Genomic DNA, 23,288 nt, shown 5'->3' on the forward strand with positions numbered 1-23,288 from the left:
ACAACGAAACTACCTCTCTGTAGTACGATTGACCTGCCCACTCCTAGTTCAGACGCTGGATGGCAAAACTACCCTTCTCTCTAGCTTAATCGACTGCCACGCCACACTCTCCACGAGACCGTGTGGTTGCACTAACACCTCGCTAGCAACGGTACTGTGCTCTCTATCAACATTAGTCCATTAGGGTTCTCATTCCCACATTTCCACATTCACAATTCAGTATTCACAATTCAGTAATCACATTTCAGTATATTCGTTCATCTCATCACATCAGTAATATTCTCATCATTTCAGTACACATTTTATCTCATAATAGTACATATCTCATTTCACGTATTTCAAAATTTCTCAATAAAACATATCGATATTTATTGTTTCCTCGTTTATCATAGAAAACATTTCCATTCATATATATATATATATATATATATATATCATATTCCATCATTTTCCAATAAAATACACATTGAGATATCACAATTCATCGTTCTCAATAAAACAATTCTGTAATTTTGTTTGATATTCGTATCATAATAATCTCAAGAAAAATATATCATATTCTCATTTTCACATATTTACTCAACTAGTAATTTTAAAAAATAATTGTTATAATTTATTCTCCTTACCTGACTTACTGGGAGGCCTGCTAATAACCCTAAATCCACGCCTCATGGCATTCAAAGCTCAAAACCCTGAAATTCACATTTCTCCAACACAATCAACTGAATCCCAGAATTATTAATTATCATTCAATATTTTCCTAGGCCTCAAATACTCTAAATTAACAATTAACCCTAAAATACCTTATTTACCCTGGTTTTGGGGTGGTGTCCTGAAACCCCAAATTGCGATTCCGCTCCGGTTAAATTGAAGATAATCCTCCCTAGATTCTTATGGTGGTTCTTGATCGTTGAAACGGGCTTAAACGAAGCCGAAATCGAAGAGAGAGAGAGAGAGAGAAAGAATGAGGACTGAAGCCCTAGAGAGAGAGAGAAAGAGAGCGAGTGAGGGGAGAGAATCTCGCTGGAAAATGACCCGCTGCCTATTTATAGGCTAGTGCTTGTCAACGAGTGTAAATGATTCGTTAATGAGCCAATGAAGAACAATCGCCGACGAGATAAGCTGGATTGTCGACGATTCTTAAGTTCTTTGAATTTCCCTGCCTCTTGGTATTTCCTTGTCGACGAGCACAGGGCACTTGTCAACGAGTCCCTGTTGCTTTGCCCAAAAATTTTCTTCCTTTCTTATTTTCTTTCCCTATTTTTTTTTTCCTTTATTATTTTCATAAATTTAATTTTCCGGATCTCTATAGGAAGAGTGAGTTAGTTATTGTGGGGGGGTAGTAGAAGGGGTAGGGGTTGACTTAAAATAACTTGGGAGGAGATAGTGAGCAAGGATTTAATAACCCTGAATCTGTCAAAAGAAATGGACCATGATCACATAAATTGATGAAAAATTATTCATATAACTGACCCCACCTAGTGGGACTTAAGTCTTTGTTTTGTTGTTGTTGTTGTTTAAGTTCATAAGTACTTCTGGAGTGATCTTTAAGCCAAAATGGCTTTGAGCTTATGTCAGCTAATCTATCTAAGAAGTTATATGCTTCTATTATGTCGTTGATATTTTATGGCACCTAATCTGAAAGTGCGAAAATTATTGTTGCTCCAAGTAAAAAAATAAAATAATAAATAACAACAACAAATTCTATTGTGCACTATGATGGTGTAACTAAATAAGGATTCCCTATGTGACGCCCCGATTTTTCATAATTAATTAATTAATTATTTATTTATTTATCCACACCAATTGGCCACGTCATTAATCCTGATACCTTACATATCGCCTGGCCCGCATGGGGCATCGATATACCAGTCACATTATATTTCAAATACTTATCAGCGGAAGACAATATATACATACGCCATGGCAAATATACATACCAGAGTATAATCCATTCAAAAATACATACATCAACAAACACCCCAAAATAACAAAACTCTAGGGGAAAAACATCCCTCCCTAGATCAAATACTCACTTTGTATATTAGGGTCCCTGCTCCACTCTATTTAGAGCTCTATCACCAACCTGATCTCGATTTCCTGAAATATTTAATACCTGGGTGAGACACACCTCAGTAAGACGGAATAAGTTATTGACAGTGTGTGGCAATATGAGTGTGATTACATCAATATACGCATATATATTCGATCAAAACATTATTCATCATATATGATATCTGATATGTGCGAATAGCTATATAAATATAAAACACAATTGTTATAAACTTTATAACTCATTTCCCAGTTTCATTTATTTTTCTCATCTTTCTTTCATTTCAGTTTATTTCCAATATATCATTCTTTTCTCATTTATTTGGTCCATGAGTATCCTCAATAACCTTTCCATATCGTGTTTGTAACTCATGGCCATTTCCAGTCTACTATCCAACCCATGGGTATCCTCTGTAACCATAACATGCCGTGTCTTTAACCTATGGCTGCTTTGAGGATTTTTCTTCATGCCATGCTTCCCCCTATGGTCAAGGTTAGGCAGCCCGAAGGCTGGATCTAACCACGGTTGGCCGACCCAGTTAGATCAAATAATACCATATATCTGTCTGTAGTAACTAATGGCTTGCCACATACCCTGGTCCGGAATCCAAAGGGCAATAATCAACTCTACTCTGGCCCATTCGCATTGCCATGCCACACGCTCCACGAGTTCGTGTGGTTGCCCTTTTCAACCACTAGCATCGGTACCGTGCTCGATGTCGTAACCCATCGTCGGAGTTTATATATCCATCCATCAGGGTTTTCATTTCCATTATTTCATATTTCAATACATGTACATATCCTCATTGTAGTTGTTACTGTAGTGACCCAAAGAATAATAGCATTTTAATAATAAGAGGGAGAGAAAATAAATACAGAAACAAATGGAGGCCTTAGCGTTCATCAACGACGTCGCATTTTGGAGAATAAAATAATTTCAAAAAATTACCAGGCTTTGTTGATGAACGCAGGGTTTCATCGACGAAGGTTTAAAGAATTTCGTCGACAAACACAAGGCTTCGTCGACGAGAAAATACCGAGAGATGGTTCGGGCTTCTCTGAATTTCGTCGACGAATACATGGTTTTGTTGACGAATTTACTAAAGGATTCGTTGACGAAGTGACGTGTCTCGTCAACGAACCTGACCCTATAAATAGTGGAAACCCGGGATTTTTATCATTTTCACCGCGCCTCTCTCTCTCTCTCTCTACGTCACTCTCTCCCTTCTCTCTTCATTTTAGGCCCCGCCAGTCGCTGGATCGACCATCCGAAGCCACCACGACGCTCCTGGCAGAGTTCTCTACAAATCAGCCAGAGTAGATCGTCGGGAAAACAGAGTTGGATTTCATCTCAAATTCAGGGTAAGGCCTTTTAGTCCCTTTTTGGCTTTATGACAGTTATAGGAAATGATATAGGCGGAAAAATACTGATATTATGTTCTGACATATGTTGGTTTCAGGGTGTTGTGTAGGAGGCCCTGTGGGAGTTAGACTAGTATTCCATAGGGGTTTTCTAGTAGTCAGGTAAAGGAAATATGCTATGCTAGGTATTTCTTAAAATACTATACAACTTACTTAATTATGAAAATTATGTATTTAAGTATGGTGTGGCTTGTGAATATGAATATGGTACGGGTATATGTTTTACGAATGCTAGTTTCATGATTTTACGAATTTCAGTACCATGATTATGTGAATTTCAGTACTATAATTTTATGGATTTTAGTACCATGATTATACAAATCTCAGTACCATGATTATATGAATCTCAGTATTATGAATATGCAGTTTCAGTGTTATGAATATATAATTCCCAGTAGTACGACGTATGAATTACAGTTGAGTTTATGCAGTATTATGGTTATTACGGTTACTTCAGAATCATGGTAAATCAATTACATATGTATAGAAATATATTATATGATATCAGACCCTGTTGGACTTGCAGCTACAGAGCACGGTACCGTTGCTACAGATATTCTGTTACTTTATGAGTGCAACCACCTATTCAAATAATATGTGGTATGGTCGATCACCTAGGCCCTTGAAGAGGTTAGGCTCCCCATCCAGATATGGGTTGAGGTGGGCAGATCGACTGACGGAGTACAGTGATTTATTCCTGGTTGGTCAGTCAGGGTAAATTCAGCCTACGGGCCACACAACCTTGTCATGAGGGGGCAAGTTATAACACACAGATAGCCACAGGGAACAGTTTCAGTTACTACTACATACGTCCGGATTTACAGAAATAGGGACCCTACTTATGTACACTAGAAGTACTTTGAATTATAACCTATAAAACTGCTATGTTAAACTACATGGAAAGGGGTGTTGTATTTTGTTATTTGTACTGTATTTTTGTATTCAGTTATTCATATTTATATGAAAGCAGATTTCATGATATATATTAGCTCATTTGCCACACACTAGTAATATCATATTTCTTCTTACTGAGCGTTGGCTCATCCCAGTGTTGAAACATTTTTCAGGTGATCCAGGTAGGCGAGTAGATCAGGCTCGCAGAGGGGCGTCTGTAGTGCCCTGTCAGCAAAGTGAGTACAGTGGAGGATTTTTGTATTTGCCCTAGTTAGCTGAGGGTAATTTGGGGATTCATTGATATGTGTATATTTTGGGGAATACGGTAGTACTTTGGTATTAGTTTTGGTATTGTATATAATGGTTTATGGTTATGTTTATATGATTTATGCTTCCCGCTGCTTAGGTTAATGTTATGGTATTAGAGCATGTAGAATATTAGTGTAAAAAAAAAAAAACAATTTATTTAGCAGGTTGTTACAGTTACACTGCAATGTTCACATTCCCAGTATTCATATTTCATCATTCGCAAATCAATTTCCATATTTCAATATTGATATTGCAAAATTTCACGTTGCAATATTTCCATTTTCATATATCAGAATTCACATATTCAATATTATCATTCAATATTCATAAAATAATATTCCCAGTAGATTTTTTTTCATTTTCTACTATCTCATTCTCAGTATTTCAATTCCATAGTTCATCTCATAATAATATACAAGCAAATATGAGAATATATCACATTTTGTATATTTCATTATTTCCAGTATACGCATATCAGTATTTCATTTTTCCCATTTCATAGAAAATTATTTTCATACTTCCCAAGTTCCACATTTCTTAATATTCACATAAATTAGTGTTCTATGTTTCCACTGTTCCCATAAAATCATTTCTACATATACATTTATCCCATATTAATATTTTCCAGAAAATCGTATAATAATTCCACATTTCAAATCATTTTTTTACATAATACATTTCATTATTTTCATATAATCATTTGCCACACAATTTCTCATCAGCTATTCATATCATAATAAATTCAGGAAAAATACTTTGAATCATTTCACATATAAATCAACCAGTCTTTCACAAAAATACCTACTATAACTTATTCTCGTTACCTGACTTACTGAAATGCTCACAATCAATTCAATCCTAAGCCTATGACATTCACAACTCAAAAGCTTGCAATTTCCATTTCCTAGAACATTCAACGAATTCCAAAATAATCTTCATAAAACACTTCCTAAGCTCCCAATAATCCAAATTAATATTTAAACTAATATTTAACACTCTCACTTGATTTCCTAAATTATGTCTGTAGGATCCCGAAATTACACCCGCAGCACTTACCCATGTCCTGAATTCAATAACCCAAATTCAACCTCAGAATGCCCAACATTCTAGCATTTCCAAAGCTACATTAATTAAATAATAATTAACCCCTTAATAACCTCCTTATCCCAATTTTGGGGTTATACATACGACGATCCCATGAGAAATCCGCTCTACTAGACTTGTAGAGAATTATCCCTAAATTCTCGTGGTGGTGCCCGATCGTCAATTAGGCTTAAGATTTACAAGAAATTGAGGTAAAAGTAGAAATTTAGCTTACCTAGGAGATACGCTTATGCCACTCTTACAACCAATCCGCTCCGATTAAAATGACGGCAGCGGAAAACGGAGTCCAACGGTATTTCCTGATTTTCGATCGGGTGAGCATCCGTCAAGAAAATGAGGAGAGAGAGAGAGAGAGAGAGAGAGAGAGAGAGAGAGAGAGAGAGAGAGAGAACTCTCTCTCTCTCTCTCTCTCTCTTTTCTTTCTATTGCTCTTTCCTTCCTTTAAGAAGGATCCTAAGGTTGTTATATATATATACATATAAAATATAATATAATATAATATTATTTTAATTAATAATTTTTATTTAATTAATTATTGAATTATTGAATTTTTTTAAATTTTAGATTTTAATTATTTTTAATTAAAATTTTTGAATAATTACACCTATCACTTTGGATCATCAACGACTACCTCCACCTCTATGAACATACATGATCCCTCATCAGTTGACCTACCATGATGATGATTCAATTACATTTTTTTTATATTGCTATTAAAAAAAGGAGATTGAGCTTGCTCAAACTATATATTGAAGCGAAGTGCATACCCTTACATGGTTATGCTCATTTGTGTCAATTACCAATAGCCAAGTTGTGGTACTTGGGTTTTTATTAATGCATGTTTCCATGCAAAATTCTCTATCTCGTACATTATCTTATACAAATGCAAAATGCTCCAACATAGTTACAAATCACGGCTATGCTCCGACATTATTTTTATTATTCATGCATCTCCTCTACTTTCAATTTAAGTCTATGACAAGTTGCAGTGATTCAGGAATATTTTCATATTTGACATATAATTCCTATATAATTATAACATTACATTATTATTTCAATTAGTTGGCTAATTTGATTAGTCGGAGGTCAATTAGTAGGCATTAGCATGACAATATAAACTTCATTCATATTTCAATTTTTTTAAATGTACAAAATATTAAAAAAGTACTAAAAAAAAAAAAAAAAAGTACCTATATAATTGTAACACTACACAATATTTGTCACATGTAATTCATACAAATTAAATGACTAAATAGATCATAAAATAAATAAAATATAGTCAAATGTTTATAAATTTAAATAACATATCAAACATATTGTAAAAAAAAAAAATACTAAAATTTCAAAATTCTTCATAAATTAAAATTATAAAATTTAATGTTAGTCCTCTTTTTTTCCATATATTTTAATATTAATAAAGCTATGTTGTCGTGTTCATGGTTTTAAATGTCACAACATTAGCGAAATTTCATTTCCCCATTACTCGAAATCAAAATGGCAATCGATTTCAATCTTACATAATTTTCATCGAAATTTTAATTAGTTGTCCAAATATTATTGAAACTGATACGCCCAAAATAATCTACCCAATGAGGGCAGGTCAACGCCTATCTTACACTTTTTCCGGATCTGACATCCTGACGAGTGATCAGCTCCAACCCAATAAAGAGGATGAGAGATCCACGCCAGTGGCTTTAATAGCCGAATAATAGGTGCACGCACTTATGGCTGGAGAGCAATGCATGCCCTCGCGCAATAAATTCGAGCCAACCTACGGTCAACTCGAACTCCTATAAGAAGGGATCTAGAGAAAATACTAAGGTAAGTCATTCAATTCATTCTACTGTTGCATTCAGCCTCTCTAAAAATATTCCCCTTATTTAGGCATGGAAATGATCCCATGGAGTACACCCCGGGTCCTCCAAGCCTTCATTTTCTTCCCCTTTCAGGTCAACAGAAGTTGAAAGAGCATTCTAGCAAATTTTACCCCGCAACAGATCCTCAAAATTTTAGCAAAACTTATTGATGTTTTAACTATGAAATGAAATGAAATTGCCCATTAACATTAAAAAGATTATTATAAGGGTTTTTGAAATCATATAAACAAAATTGAACTTACAACAATTTATTTGACCGTTCATGTCTAAATTATCTTTATTTATATGCTAAATCATACTTAATTGATTCAAGAATTTTATTTATATATATTAACTAAATATATCTAATGCACATTATGTTATATATTGTACTTCATATACAATTTGTAATATATTAGCCCTACTACTATTTTCATTAACAATTTCTAAAGTTTCATTCATGTATTTTTGACGTTCTCTTTCGTGTGTGTCCCTCACCCTATCCGCCGGTTCACGGCGTCACTTTCTTCAGAGCAGAGCAGAGCGGAGGAGATTCGAGATACCATGAGTTCTTCTAAGTCGAGCATCTCCACGTCTTCCCCCAAACGCCTCCTATTCGACCGGCGTTATGGTTGGGTGTAATCTTTCTCTCTCTCTCTCTCTCTCTCTCTCTCTTTCTCTCTCACACACACACACACGCACGCACGCACACAGAGTAGCAGAATTTGGAGAATGAACGAATAGAGTACTGAGTAGTACTAATTTTGTTTTGGTAGGATTGACGATTGGAGAGATCCTTCAGAAGAAGCTTTAGCTGGTGGCCGAGGAATGTAAGTTTCCACTTTTTTCTGCGTCTCTCTGTTTGGTTCCAGAGAAAATGGACAAAACAGGCGAACGCAAGTTTAGATATTTGATTGGTCGTGGTTTATTTTCCCCTCGAAGGATGATACAATTACTTCTTGTCAACTGAGCCGATTGCTGGTATTGAGTTCAGTTGAGTGGAGATTTTGGAATTCTTGTGCGCCGAATACTAAAAAAAATAAAAAATGTTGAGAGTGCGACAATGAATTTTTTTCACTTATCTTCAACTTTTTTTAATCAACCATGCAATTTTTTAGAAAACAATAACCAAATTTATGGATTTATTTTCCGCTAGTATTGTTCTTATTTTATTTTATTTTTTTAGGTTTTGCGCATTGCCTCTGGCAAAAGCTTTGTTAAAAACGGCTTCTCAATCGGTATGGCTGCTTCTCTGTTATTTAAAATTTCATCTATTTTTCCTCTTCTTAGTCCATAGTTTAATTGAAATTTGGTTTCTTATTTATCCGTGTCTAAGGCTAATTTAATGCGTTCAGAATTGTTGGATTTTTAACATTTCCATGTTAATAATTATCTTTTTACAGTCCTCAACTTAATCTGATGATTCTGATATATTGTTATGATCATTGAAGTAGAAAAGAGTAATTGTAGTTATGGGTCTAAAGGTATGTTTTGTGGTTCCTAGGCCCAAGGTGGGTCAAAACTTATGAAACAAAAGTTTTCTTTGTGGTTTTAAAGTGGGCGCAATAGTGCTGGAAATTCAATAAAGCAGAAACTGGACGAAGAGCTTCAAACGTTCAGTTTCTTCTAGACTTTTGAGTCTTGCACCTGGACTTTCTTGGGGATGCATCTAACTTTTGTTGAATTTGGAAGAGACTATATGTGTCCTAACAGTGAGTGCAACAGAGATGCATCCTTATTCCATGGCCCCCAAACCATATAAAAGGCCGACTAAGGCAAAATTTCTTTTGGCTATGTTACTGTAGGTATAAAAACCAAGGAAAGAACTCCAACTAATCTCTTCTTAGGCAATTTTAGATTGTAGGCCGACCATGGGATTGTATGACTATCATAGCTAATCCAGTCATTGTATAACTACCATAGGTAATCCAGTCTAATTCTATTCGCTTTAGTCCACTGCTCCTAAATCCTATTAAACAAGTGCACTCTTGTGGAGAACATGACAGTAACAGTGAGCTCAATTGACTTGATATGGATAGGAGGAATACTGAGATTTATACATGGGCAAGAAAGCACCATCTTAGGACTGTTTCTTCAATATATTTGTGCCTCTGCTAAGCTATATAGATGATAGTCCAGATTGACTATTTTGATAAAGTATCTCAAGGTCACAACATTAGCTTTCTAACCATTCTTCATATTTTATTTTCACTTTAGAAAAGTTGATTTTTTATACCTGGCACTTCTTATATATGATTTGAGCACAACAATGCTATGCTTTGAAATTGAGTTTAGAACAATTATACAAGTTTCTAAGTGATTGATAGGACACATTTTCACTTTTGCCATTGGATACAAAAGAGATAAATGTAGCAATAATCACCAAATGTTGTATATTGTATAAGAGGTATTAGAATACCACTTCACCTAAAAGCTTAAGCTTTTAGGGTTTGGGCCAGCTATGTATATGAAGCTTTAACATTCCCTTGCATATGCAGCCCAACAACACATGGAGAGATAAACGCATGGTAGATAACACCCATTGCAGGGAATATGATAATTTTTTAAACACCACATAATGAACATGGGCAACGAGACTAGTAGCGAAAACCTCCTAATAACTAGTTTTGATACCATATTAGAATACAACTTTACCTAAAGGCTCAAACTTTTAAGTTGTGGGCCAACTATGCTTATCAAGCTTTAACAAGAGGCAAGGGCAAGGGTTATGATTTTTTTTTTTTTTTTTCTTTATATATATATATATATATATAAACAAAGAATTGTTTTAAAGGGAAAAAGAAGGATTACATTTAGGATTTTTTGCAGTGGCATTTTGGGTTTTTGGGAAGGAGGGGGAAAGGATATTTTGAGAAACTGCTGTTTTTACGATTCTTTGGTCGCCTTTGGCTTGAAAGGAATGCTAGAGTTTTTAATGATCAGAAGACTTCTCCAAGATTGTTTTGGGAGAAAGTTATTTTTCTTGCCTCCTTTTGGGCTCATTCTTTTTGGGGGGTTTTGTAGGTCTTTTTCTGTCCAATATTTAAAGGGATTGAAAGGCAGTTTTGATGTAATTTTTATTTTTATATTTTTTGCCATTTTTTCTTGGAGGATTTTGTATCCTCATTCCTCTGTCATTATGTCTTTTTTTTAATAGATTTGTTTTATTATCTAAAAGGAAAGAAGAATTACAGTCAAGAAAACAGAAAAGGAAAAAAAAGAAAAAAACTAGGGAGAACAAGATATCCCCCCATTACAATAAGAAAGAAACTAAACAGAAAGTAAATACAAGGCAAATCAAGGAAGTAAAGCCAGCCAATCCCGCTACATGTCTTCCAATGAAACATGCCGGAAGAATCCATTTAGCCAAGCACCAATCGACCAAAGAGATGCCAAGAGGATCACTCTGCTCCAGAGCATATTACTCGAAGTGGAAACCCCTTTAAGGATTCCAGCATTTTTTTTCCATCCAAATGCCCCAAATAATAGCCAGAATAGTACACCACTATAAAGGCATAGACTTTCATCTCCTTTTCTCTTACCAAAGCCTCCAGGCATACTAATTCAATAACATTCTGAAGAGACAATGGTTATGTGGAATGTCTGTTATGGCACATTATGCCTCTAGTAGGAAGAAGAGGCCCTCAACCCATTTTTTCTCATCTTTTTTCTGCTCTCTGAGGATTGCAAACTGAGTTTCTAAGTTGTCTAGACTGATCTTTTGCATCAGAAACTGGAATTCAAGCTTCAAACCAAGATTCTGAAAGATTGGGGTTCCCAAATTATGATCTATTTAGCTTTGGTTAAGTCTGGCTTTGTCTTACTTTTTATCTCTGGTCTCCTCATGATTTAGGTAAGTGATGATGATTCTAACCTGGATATGCCATCTTCAAAGGTTCAAAAACACCTAAAGGGGTTAGATTTTGAGATAGAAAAAAAATGGTCTTGAAGTGACTGATCTTGTCTAGACTGATCTTTTGCATCAGAAACTGGAATTCAAGCTTCAAACCAAGATTCTGAAAGATTGGGGTTCCCAAATTACGATCTATTTAGCTTTGCTCAAGTCTGGCTTTGTCTTACTTTTTATCTCTGGTCTCCTCATGATTTAGGTAAGTGATGATGATTCTAACCTGGATATACCATCTTCAAAGGTTCAAAAACACCTAAAGGGGTTAGATTTTGAGATAGAAAAAAAATGGTGCAAATCTTGAAGTGACTGATCTCGTCTAGACTGATCTTTTGCATCAGAAACTGAAATTCAAGCTTCAAACCAAGATTCTGAAAGATTGGGGTTCCCAAATTACGATCTATTTAGCTTTGGTCAAGTCTGGCTTTGTCTTACTTTTTATCTCTGGTCTCCTCATGATTTAGGTAAGTGATGATGATTCTAACCTGGATATACCATCTTCAAAGGTTCAAAAACACCTAAAGGGGTTAGATTTTGAGATAGAAAAAAAATGGTGCAAATCTTGAAGTGACTGAGTGAAATGCATTTAATGACTTTCTTGTTTGTATTTAAGATCATTTAGGCTTGTATAACATGGACTAATATAGTGGTAGAAATTTCTTATTTTTCATTGTTTTTTTCAAATTATTATTTTTTAAATTTATTTAGTTAGAACTTGGGACTTGACTTTGAGTGCTTAAGTTCTTTTGAGCTTGTATGACCCAGATGTATTGATATTGAGTGTGCTTATTTTTTAATTTATTTTCTTTTTTATACTATTTTTTATTTTATTTTCAATTCTTAGTTTTTTCCTTTTATAAATTTATTAATGTTTTATTTTAAATATAAATATTATTTAGTTATAATTAAGAGTGGAACTTTAGATTATAACGAATAGTAAACTTGTTATTATGTTTACTTTTCATTATATGTATGATTTCTTAGCTTTGTAATAAAAAATAGTTGTGAAAAGTGGTCAGTGAATTTTCTTTCCAATCGACTTGAAAACAAAGGTAACATTCAATAGTTGCAATATATGCTGCAGGCCCGCATGGAGGTTGATTAAAATTTATTAAAATTCATATAGAACACTAGTACATAAGGTCTTGGCATAAAAAAAAAAAGTGTGAACATGCGTGCTTTCTACAAGTTTGCCAATGCAAAAGGAAGAAAAAAAAAGTTAGTGGACGCAATAACTGCTACAATATCCATGATGGCCATGACTACACCACGACGGATGTTACCATTATGTTGATTATTACCATTATTTAAAACCATCACGGTAGAAAGCATAGAGTGGTGAAGAAGTTGATTAGTAGAGTTTCTCTCTATTTTGGAATCTAAATTAGGCAAGGTGGATGCTTTTCTAGTTAAGAATATTTGAGTTGTCTCATTTCAAAGATTGGGTGTTTTGCCTTTTGTTTGGAGCATCAGGCTGGGGGGCAGGGGGATGTGTCCATTGAGTGTGTGGTTGGATCCGTTTTGTTTCCAGTTTTGTTAGAACTAAGGGTTTTCAGGAATTGGTGCTTTACATCGTAACCTTATTACTCTAATTAGTTGTTGGCCCAAAGAGCAACCCAAGAGGGAGGATGAACTAGGTTGATACTAAAATTTTTACTTCTTAAAGCAAATTTAAATCATACCAAAAATACAAAAAACATACATGAAACACTTTAAAGTAAATCAGGAGAGAAAGAGAGAGACAAAACAGTTTATAGTGGTTCAGTTCCAACTTGGAACCTACGTCCACTCCCCAAGGAAATCCCTTGAGCCTTCCATGATTCTGATATTCTTCACGGAGAAGCTGGTATTTTCTGTGTGTAATGCTAAGCAGGGTAGAAATTACCCCATATTTTCTCTGTGTACTCCATAATCGAAGCTGGTAGAAAGAATGATAATAAACTCTACGTTCAAATTGGCACCATCTATATGTTTGAATGTCCGACTCAAAAAGAACATCAAAGACTGGAAGCCAATGTATTATGTAAGATGTATTTGGGAATTTTATAATTTGAACAATCTGCTGGAGTCTGAAGCTTGTAAACTGTTCAACTTATAAAAATTCCCCAATTTATCTTGCATTAAGCTATCAACTTCCTTGCCATTTATTTAAAATTGCATGCACTAACCAAGGTAATATTCGATTATTTAAATCATTTGATAATTGTTTTGTTTTCCCAGCATACTTCAATTGTAGACCATAATCCGTTGGTGTTTTTCACTTGAGCATAATCAATGGTCTATGAATAATAAAACACCATGTTTACTGGAGATCATTTTGACAGCACAATGACACAACTTTGTTGTTGCTGTCTTAGAATCTGTAAAGATAGGTAGAATTCCTCATTGTTTAGGAGACTGTAAAAAACATGCTATCATGAGTTTTGTTTTGATGAGTATATTTCTAGCTAGGATTTCTTTGAAAGTGCAAAAAGATTGAGAACAAGTAAATGATGCAAACATTTGATTGTTTCTTTCCTTCTTTCTTCTTGACTTCTTTCCTTTTTCATTTTTCATTTTTTTCTTTTAAATCTTTCTTTTAATGGATATGAATCATTGGTCTAAAGTTTTTTTTTTTTTTCTTGTTATAAATATCTTGCCATCTCTACATACTACTCTTTCCCCCCCCTTTTTTTTTTTAATTGAAGATTTTGTAGTATTAGAAGTGTCCATTTTCTTCTGATCATTGTTGAACAAATCTGCATCCCCGCTTACCATTTTGACATGACTATTTCTGTCCATGTCATTGCGATAATGTAGTGCCAAATTAATGGAGAAATGTGCAATTCTGATTAACCTGGTTGCTGATATTTGAAAGATCAATATATGGTATTATGGTCAATATTGGTGAGATGTGCAGCATGCAGGTTACTGAGGGGGATTTGTAAAATATGTTCAGATGTGCCAAAGGTCCAATTCTGATTAACCTGGCTTCTGATATTAAAAAACTTGATATGATCCATATGTTCAATATTGGTGAGATGTGCAGCTGTGCAGGCGACCGAGGGGGATTTGAAAAATATGTTCAGATGTGCCTTTTCATTTTCACTGTGCCTAGGCAAAACAAATACATATTTTGAGCTTCAATTTTTATATCTTCATCTAGGATGACAATATAGTATAGCTTTACAGCCAACTGGAACCATAAAAATCCACTCTACTACAATGCCCAAATGTTACATTTTCTTCAAAACTTCCCAATGCTTTTGGACTCGTATCAGCTTTTATCTGTTTTCACATTTCTGGGGATCTTTGACCTTTTATTTTCTTTGAATAGAACAATGCCTGCAGATGCCTAAGTAGTCCATTTCAGAAAAATATTTGCATGTATTTCTTAAATAAAGCATTAAAGCCACTTCCAAAAACTTAGAACCTTTTAGTTTCAGAGTGGGCATGATACATTTCATGGAAGTCATTTCACTGTCGGTTACCAACTTTCCACTCCTGCTGCATTCTGGATTTCTTTGTGCTATGTTTTCCATTTCTTTTTTTTTTGTTCAATTGATATTAAACCCTCTAATGGGAAGGCAGACTGTAGTTTTATTTTTCATCTTTTCTTGCCATCAAAATTTCTTGCGTAAATGTCTTTTTTATCCTTTTTAAATTTGAATACCTATGACAGATTATGTGCTATGTCAAATTTAGCTTTTAGGGGTGCTTTTGTTTAAATGGGTTCAGTGAAGCTAGGCTTTGATTATCCTAGCCAGTGTTTGGTGCAAACAAAATTAGAGATCAGAGAAGCTAAGGGTCCTTGGTCCATGCATATGGGCTAGATCTGGCTGTGTCCCCCCATCGACAAACTAAGGCTAAGATTTTTGTAGGCATAAAAACCAAAAAATGAAAAAAAGATAATAATTTCACCCATATCCTTAATCCCAACCTTTATATATGGCTGTCAAAATCAGGACAGGATAATTATCCAACCCTGTACTGCGAAACCCAATCCTGCAAAACAAACCCTTGACAGCTTCTGTTGATATGAAATTGGGGTCAGTTTTTTATCTTTTTCTTTTTATTCCTTGTTATGGGTTGTCAAATCACTTTCATGGTTACAGTAGTAGTTATTTATTAGCCTTCAAAGGTTATCTCTCAAGCTCTCAGCAATGTGCACTATCAACATAGTTGACAAATTTAATTACATTTCACTTGAATTCTGTACTTGGATTTCTGTATTTTGTTTTTATTTTTTTCTTAGATAGAGAATGAGTACTTAGCTGCTAATAGTCCCAAATTTTGATTGGGAATGGTCTGCTTTTTTCTATTTGCTGCCGATCAATCTATTTTCCTCTTCTCTAGGCACCTTGACATGCCTTGTGCACCTATTAAACCCACATTAATTGTTTTATACTTAAAAACCAGTTGACAATGGTGCAAGATTTTCAAAAGCGTTAGCTGCTTATAATCTTGGTTATTTTGAATTTATCATCTGTGAAAAGCAGATGAAAATGTTTCACAGGAGAGGGAAGAATGATTAAAACTACAATTTGTTTTTCCATTTCACTCATTTTTTGTCTTTGCTTTCTCACAGATTAATCTTGTGACATTCTCAACAATCAAAGTTCTTGAGAAGCCTGACCTGCTCCATCCTCGGGCATTGCAAGCTTGCCTTGAAGATCACTTTCACAAATTAATATCTTCTGTGCAACAGCCAGAATTCAACTTGTTTGCCATCAAAAGAGATTCCCCATTACATTTCACTGGTTGCTCTTCAAATCTTCCAGTGGAAAGATGTGAATCACGAAATAGCTAGGACTAACATTCTTGGCATAGAAATAGGAATTATGCTCATTTTAATCTGTTCACATGAAATTTCATATATCCTTATTGCAATCACTATTAGATGTGTGACCATATGTCTCAAGTCGGTCATATATGGCTTAAGTATTGCAGAAAATGAATTACATTGCAAACGACCTGGCGTTATTTATGATGGCAGTGGTGGCAGTGACACGGGCGTGTTGATTGAGGCAATGGATCTGCTTAATAGATTTGAGTGAACTTTATTTTGATTTGTGTATGGGTAAAACTTTTGGGGAAAGAGTAAATAGCATGTCCTTGTCTGCTTCTCAAGTCTCTCTAATATTTGGGAAATACCTGTACAATGGCTCTAACACAAACAAGCACCCATTTGAATCCCACTGTCCCCCCTCCTCTCCCCTCTTAGTTCCTATACTACATTATTACGCCTTGATCCTGGAATGATTCAAATCTCTGTCACTTTATTTGAAGGGCCAGGGCTCCAGGAGATGACCGAATTTATTATAGCCTGCGTGTTGCTTGCTTGCCAGTTCTTAAAATTGGACTTGTTAACCGTGACATTTCTGAAGCCTTCGAGTTGGTGGAGAATTGTCGACTCCATTGAAGGGAGAAGATTTCTTCATTCAAAATCAGATTTGTTGGGATAGGCTTGGGGTTGGATGAAAAAACATAAAGATTCTTTAAACTGCATTTTAATTTTCATTCAGTTGTTTTCCATAGGATTATAAGGGTGGCTGTGGAAAATAATTTTTATTTTATTTTTGAATAATTAATAAAATATCACTTTGTTTCAGTTTGTTAGGAGTTTCAATTGATTTTCTTGCTTTCTCTTATAAACAATGAAAAATTAGAAAATAATGTGACCTTTTTGTAGTTGTTTAAGAAATTAAAACTTGAAAATAAAAATTGTATTTTACAACTAAACAAAATGTTTGGAAATATTGAATTCCATTTAAAGTAATTATCAAGCTTGGTTTTCTTGACCCATTACAATTTTGAAAATGCTAAAAAAAGATATTTACTAAACTCAATAAAAATAATATTATCTTTTTCTCATTTATCTACAATGATTTTTCTTCATTTTTATGTTATTTTCCTACAGTAAATCAAAGTTTAATGTATACCATAAACGTCTGGGTGCTCTAATTTATTAAATTTCCTTATATCTTTTACTTTTTCCAAATAATACTAATTTTAGGCAAGATGAAAGTTCGAAGAGAATAACACTATTTTGAATAACAAAAACATCTAAGAAATGTAGGTATTGTGAAGGTTAGATGATATGATGAAACATTGATTGTTTGAAGCAAAGACTCAAACATGGTGTATTGTGGAATCATCTTTAAAGCTATGTTTAGAACCTGAAAAACGGAAGAGTTTATCTTATATACATATATATATATATATATATATATATATATATATATATATATATAGAGTTGTCAAGGAAAGTAAAAATGAAAATAATATACATAACAAATATGAACAAAATTTTAATTTTACACATGGTTAAATTTGTTTTTTCATAATTTTTAATCATATGAAAACATCTTTTTCTTTTTGAATGACATTTGGTATCGAGAAAATACAATAGAAATGGATTTTTATTTATTTTTTCCTTTCCATTCATTTCTTCAAACAAAATCTTTGATATGAATGAAGCCTAAATGTTTGGCAACTCAATTAACAAGATCTTGGTTTACAAAAAAAAAAATTCCTCTAGTGACACTCAGTCAAGGCAATGAAATTTCTTTTTATTCGAGGATGAAGATCAATATCACCAAATGTTTCTTGTCCTTGAGAATTCAAACCAAAGTTTTTGAAACCCAATCTAATTTCTAAGGAGTGGAGGTGGTGGGATGGTGGTGTTTTGTGTGAATAGTTCGAGAATTGGTGGGATGAAAAGTCTTTCCTACCATGATTGTATGTGTGGGAGGGGGGTGTTGGCTAAGTATTGCTTTTATGCTCAAATACCTTTGGACATTCCTCATTCCATTGGGATGGTGTTGTTGGGTTATTTCCTTCCATGTGGAGGAAAGTCCAAGTGAGTTTTATTAAAAGCCCAAAGCCCAACCCTTTTAGTCTAAAAAACCTAAAAGAAATTATAAAAAGAGAGGGGGGAAGAGAGGAGCCGTCACATCTCAAAAGAGAGAGAGAAAAATGTGATTTTTCTCATACTACCCAGATTTCATCAAGACTCCGACCCGTTTCGTTTGTGGTCCGATCAAGCTGAAATTTAGAGGAGAGGTTCACGATTCAAGGAGCTACAATCTGAATGGTGGAGATCAGATTTGGAGCTCGGGAGTTGGGGTTTTTGCCCATGAACAGTAACCGCGAATTTGAAATATTCTCTCCAATTCTCTTTGTATTTGCCAAGATTGTAGATATCTTGATGAGAGATATTTGTATCCTCTAATTACGATTAGAGAAGAATTTGTGTACCCATTATTTGATTGATAGTGGAGATTTTAACTGGATTAGGTCCCGTGGTTTTTCTTCCTCACATTGGGGAAATTTTTCACGTAAAAAATTGTTTGTGTTCTTGTGGCTTGGTGTGATTGATTATTTCTTTTATTATTTCCAGCACGTATAAAAGTAGAGATACACTATAATTGCTTGCATATAGGGAGAAGAATTATTCCGCTGTGGTTGTTTATTGATATCTCTCCCAACAAAGTGGTATCAGAGTCAGGTTAACAGATTGTCAGGTTGGCAGTTTGAGTTATGGAAACAAATACTAGTAGAATGATTAATCTCAATAGTTCAAATTATCACATATGGAAAGGAAAAATGGAGGATCTTCTTTTTGTGAAAGATTATTACCTACCGATATTTAGTGCTGAAAAACCAGAAAAAAAGTTTGATGTGGAATGTACTTTGTTACATTGACAGGTGTGTGGGTATATAAGGCAATGGGTAGATGATAATGTTTTGAACCATATTAGTAGAGAAACAAATGCATGTTCTCTATGAAATAAGCTTGAGTAGTTATATGCTAGAAAGACTGGAAATAATAAGTTGTTTCTGATTAAACAAATGATGGCTTTGAGGTATCAATACGAGACTCCTTTATCTGATCACCTGAATACATTCCAAGGAATTATTAATCAGCTGGATGGAATGGGTATTAAGTTTGATGATGAGATACAAGGGTTATGGTTGCTTGGTTCATTACCGGACTCGTGGGAGATGCTCAGAACTTCATTGCCTAACTCCGCTCCAGAAGGTGTAATTACAATGGATATGTCTAAGAGTTGTTTGCTAAATGAAGAGATGAGAAGAAAAACACAGGGATCCTCTTCACAGTTAGAGATCTTGGTTACAGAAAAGAGGGGGAGAAGTAAGAGCATAGGTCCAAAGAACAGAGATAACAATATAAGCAAGTCCAACAAGTTTGCAAATGTTGAGTGTCATCATTGTGGGAAAAAGGGACACATCAAGGAATATTGCAGGCAATTGAAGAGAGAAAACAAGAACGAGAAAGGGAAGGGAACGAAGAATGGAGATGAAAAAGATGGTGATGATGGAGTTGCTACTACCACTCCTGCAGAATTCATCATTGTTTATGATGATAAGATGATAAATGTTGCATATCATGAGACCAGTTGGGTGATTGACAATGGTGCCTCCATTCATGCTACATCTCGGAAGGATTTCTTTACATCCTATAGATCTGGTGACTTTGGAACAGTAAAGATGGGAAATGATGACTTGGTTAAAGTCATTGGAATTGGGGATGTGTATCTGAAGACAAATAATGGCACAAGTTTAGTTCTTAGAGATGTGAAGCATATTCCTGACATTCGTTTGAATTTGATTTTTGCAGGTAAACTTGATGACGAAGGGTATGGCAGCACTTTCAGTGATGGCCAGTGGAAGCTCACCAGGGGTGCTATGGTTGTGGCTCGTGGCATGAAGCACTCTGCATTATACATTTTGCAAGAAAAGATCTCCAACGACATAGTTAATGAGATGGAGGATAATGGTACAACAGAGTTGTGGCACAAGAGAGTGGCTCATATGAGTGAGAAAGGATTAACTCTAATGGGGAAGAAAAGTATACTATGTGGACTGAAAAGTACACTTCTGAAAAGGTGTACTCATTGTTTGTCAGGGAAGTAGAGCAAAGTTTCCTTCAAGAATTCCCCTCATTCGAGAAAGTCAGAGATACTGGATTTAGCACATTCGGATGTGTGTGGCCCTATGAAGACGAGAACACTTGGTGGCTCTAGATACTTTGTGACCTTCATAGATGATCATTCAAGGAAGTTGTGGGTATATATCTTGAAGTCAAAAGACCAAGTGTTGGCTGAGTTCAAGAAATGTCAAGCCCTAGTTGAGAGACAGACTGGGAAGAAATCGAGGTGCATCCGGACTGACAACGGTGGAGAGTATTCTGGTCCATTTGATGAGTATTGCAGACAGCAAGGTATTCGGCATCAAAAGACTCCTCCGAAAACTCCTCAATTGAATGGCATAGCAGAAAGGACGAACAGAACACTACTTGAGAGAGTGAGATGTTTGCTTTCACAAGCCCGGTTGCCAAAATCCTCTTGGGGGGAGGCATTGAGCACTGTTGTTTATGTGTTGAATCTTACACCCTGTGTTCTTCTATAGTTTGATGTGCCAGACTGAGTTTGGACAGGTAAGGATGTTTCCTATAATCATTTGCGTGTTTTTGGGTGCAAAGCATTTGTGCATATTCCAAAAGATGAAAGGTCCAAACTTGATGAGAAAACGCGACAATGTATATTCCTTGGCTACGGTCAAGATGAGTTTGGATTCAAGCTTTATGATCCAGTTGAGAAGAAAATTGTGAGAAGTAGAGATGTCGTGTTTGTAGAAGATCAGACGATTCAGGATATTGAGAAGGTAGAGAAATCTATGTCTCAACAGGGTGACAATTTGATTTATGTGGATCCAGTTCCTTTGAAGAATTTTTCATCTCAGGTTGAAAATGATGTTTAGGATGACCATCAGGGTAGAGGTGATATGGATGTTCCCTTATAGGTTCAAGGAGATGTTGAGACTGATGAGCTGTTGACAGTGCCAGAGATTCCACCAGAGATTCCATCTAGGAGGTTAGCTAGAGACCGACATCCTTCCACTCGGTATTCAGTAGAACAATATGTGTTATTGACTGACGGGGGAGAGCCCTAGAGTTTTGCAGAAGCCATGGAAGATGAACACAAGACAGAATGGGTTAAGGCCATGCAAGATTAGATGCAGTCATTGTATGATAACCACACCTTTGAGTTAGTGAAGCTTCCTAAAGGAAAAAGAGCTTTGGAGAACAAGTGGATTTACAAGAAGAAGCCAAATGAGTTCTCTTCACGACCACGATACAAAGCTAGATTGGTTGTAAAAGGGTTCAGTCAGAGAAAAGGTATTGATTTTGATAAGATCTTCTCTCCAATTGTAAAGATGTCATCGATTCGTACAGCACTCGGTTTAGCAGCTAGTCTTGACTTGGAAGTTGAGCAGATGGATGTGAAAACTGACTTCCTTCATGGTGATTTGGAGGAAGAGATTTATATGAAGTAGCCAGAGGGTTTCAGAGTAAAAGGGAAAGAGGATTATGTGTGCAAGCTAAAGAAAAGCCTATATGATTTGAAACAAGCACCGAGACAGTGGTATAAGAAGTTTGAGTCTGTTATGGGGGAGCAAGGCTACAAGAAGACAACTTTAGATCACTATGTATTTGTTCAAAAATTCTCTGATGATGATCTTATTTTCTTACTGCTTTATGTGGATGACATGCTAATTTTTGGCAGGAATGCTTTAAGGATTGACCAATTGAAGAAGCAATTGAGTAAGTCATTTGCTATGAAGGATTTGAGGCCAGCAAAGAAAATTCTTGGCATAAGAATCAATCGTGACAGGAGTGCTAAGAAGTTATATTTGTCACAGGAGCAGTACATTGAGAAAGTGCTTCAGAGGTTCAATATGGACAAAGCTAAAGTGGTTAGCTCTCCTCTTGCTACCCACTTCAGACTAAGTACAAAGGAATGCCCTTCTACAGATAAGGAAAAGGAAGACATGGAAAGAGTTCCTTACACCTCAGCAGTAGGAAGTTTGATGTATGCAATGGTTTGCACAAGACTAGATATAACCTATGTAGTTGGTGTAGTTAGCCGATTCTTGTCAAATTCGGGAAGAGAGCACTGGAATGCAGTGAAGTGGATCATGAGGTATCTTCGAGGCACTTCCAGTTTGAGACTTGGTTTGGGAAATGGACAACCATTGTTAGTTGGCTACACATATGCAGATATGGTTGGGGATGTGGACACTTGTAAGTCTACTTCGGACTATTTGATAACTTTTGCAGGTGGGGCTATAGCTTGGTAATCGAAACTTCAGAAGTGCATTGCTCTTTCTACGACAGAGGCAGAGTTCATTGTAGCAACGGAAGTGACTAAAGAGTTGTTATGGGCAAAGAAGTTCTTAAGACAACTTGGTTTCGAGCAGCAGAGGTATGTGCTGTTTTGTGATAGCCAGAGTGTTATTTATCTTGCTAAGAATTCCAGTTTCCATGCAAGATCGAAGCACATTGATGTACGATACCATTGGATCAGAGATGCATTGAACGATAAGTTATTAGAACTTGAGAAGGTTCACACTGATGATAATGGTTCTGATATGTTGACAAAGACACTACAAGGGGAGAAACTTGAAGTTTGTTGTTCGATCGCCAGGATGGCGATTCCCTCCACATAGTTGGAAAGTGGGAGATTTGTTGTGTTATTTCCTTCCATGCGGAGGAAAGCCCAAGTGGGCTTTATTAAAAATCCAAAGCCCAACCCTTTTAGTCTAAAAAACCTAAAGGAAGTTATAAAAAGAGAGGGGAGAAGAGAGGAACCGTCACTTCTCAAAAGAAAGAGAGAAAAATGTGATTTTTCTCATGCTGCCCATATTTCATCAAGACTCTGATCTCACTTCATCCGTGG

At 35.4% G+C, this 23,288-nt stretch overlaps 1 protein-coding gene across 1 annotated transcript; it reads left to right on the top strand.

Moving 5' to 3' along the window:
- The first annotated feature begins 8,049 nt into the window (after positions 1-8,049).
- On the top strand, positions 8,050-16,653 carry LOC131161607 (uncharacterized). Its single transcript, XM_058117476.1, has 4 exons — positions 8,050-8,275; positions 8,414-8,467; positions 8,824-8,875; positions 16,112-16,653. Exons 1-4 carry the CDS (start codon positions 8,202-8,204, stop codon positions 16,331-16,333), a joined length of 402 nt encoding a protein of 133 aa, XP_057973459.1. The 5' UTR covers positions 8,050-8,201; the 3' UTR covers positions 16,334-16,653.
- The last annotated feature ends 6,635 nt before the right edge of the window (positions 16,654-23,288 follow it).

Source organism: Malania oleifera, chromosome 8 (assembly GCF_029873635.1).
Source record: "Malania oleifera isolate guangnan ecotype guangnan chromosome 8, ASM2987363v1, whole genome shotgun sequence".
In the NCBI taxonomy this organism is placed as follows: Eukaryota; Viridiplantae; Streptophyta; class Magnoliopsida; order Santalales; family Ximeniaceae; genus Malania; species Malania oleifera.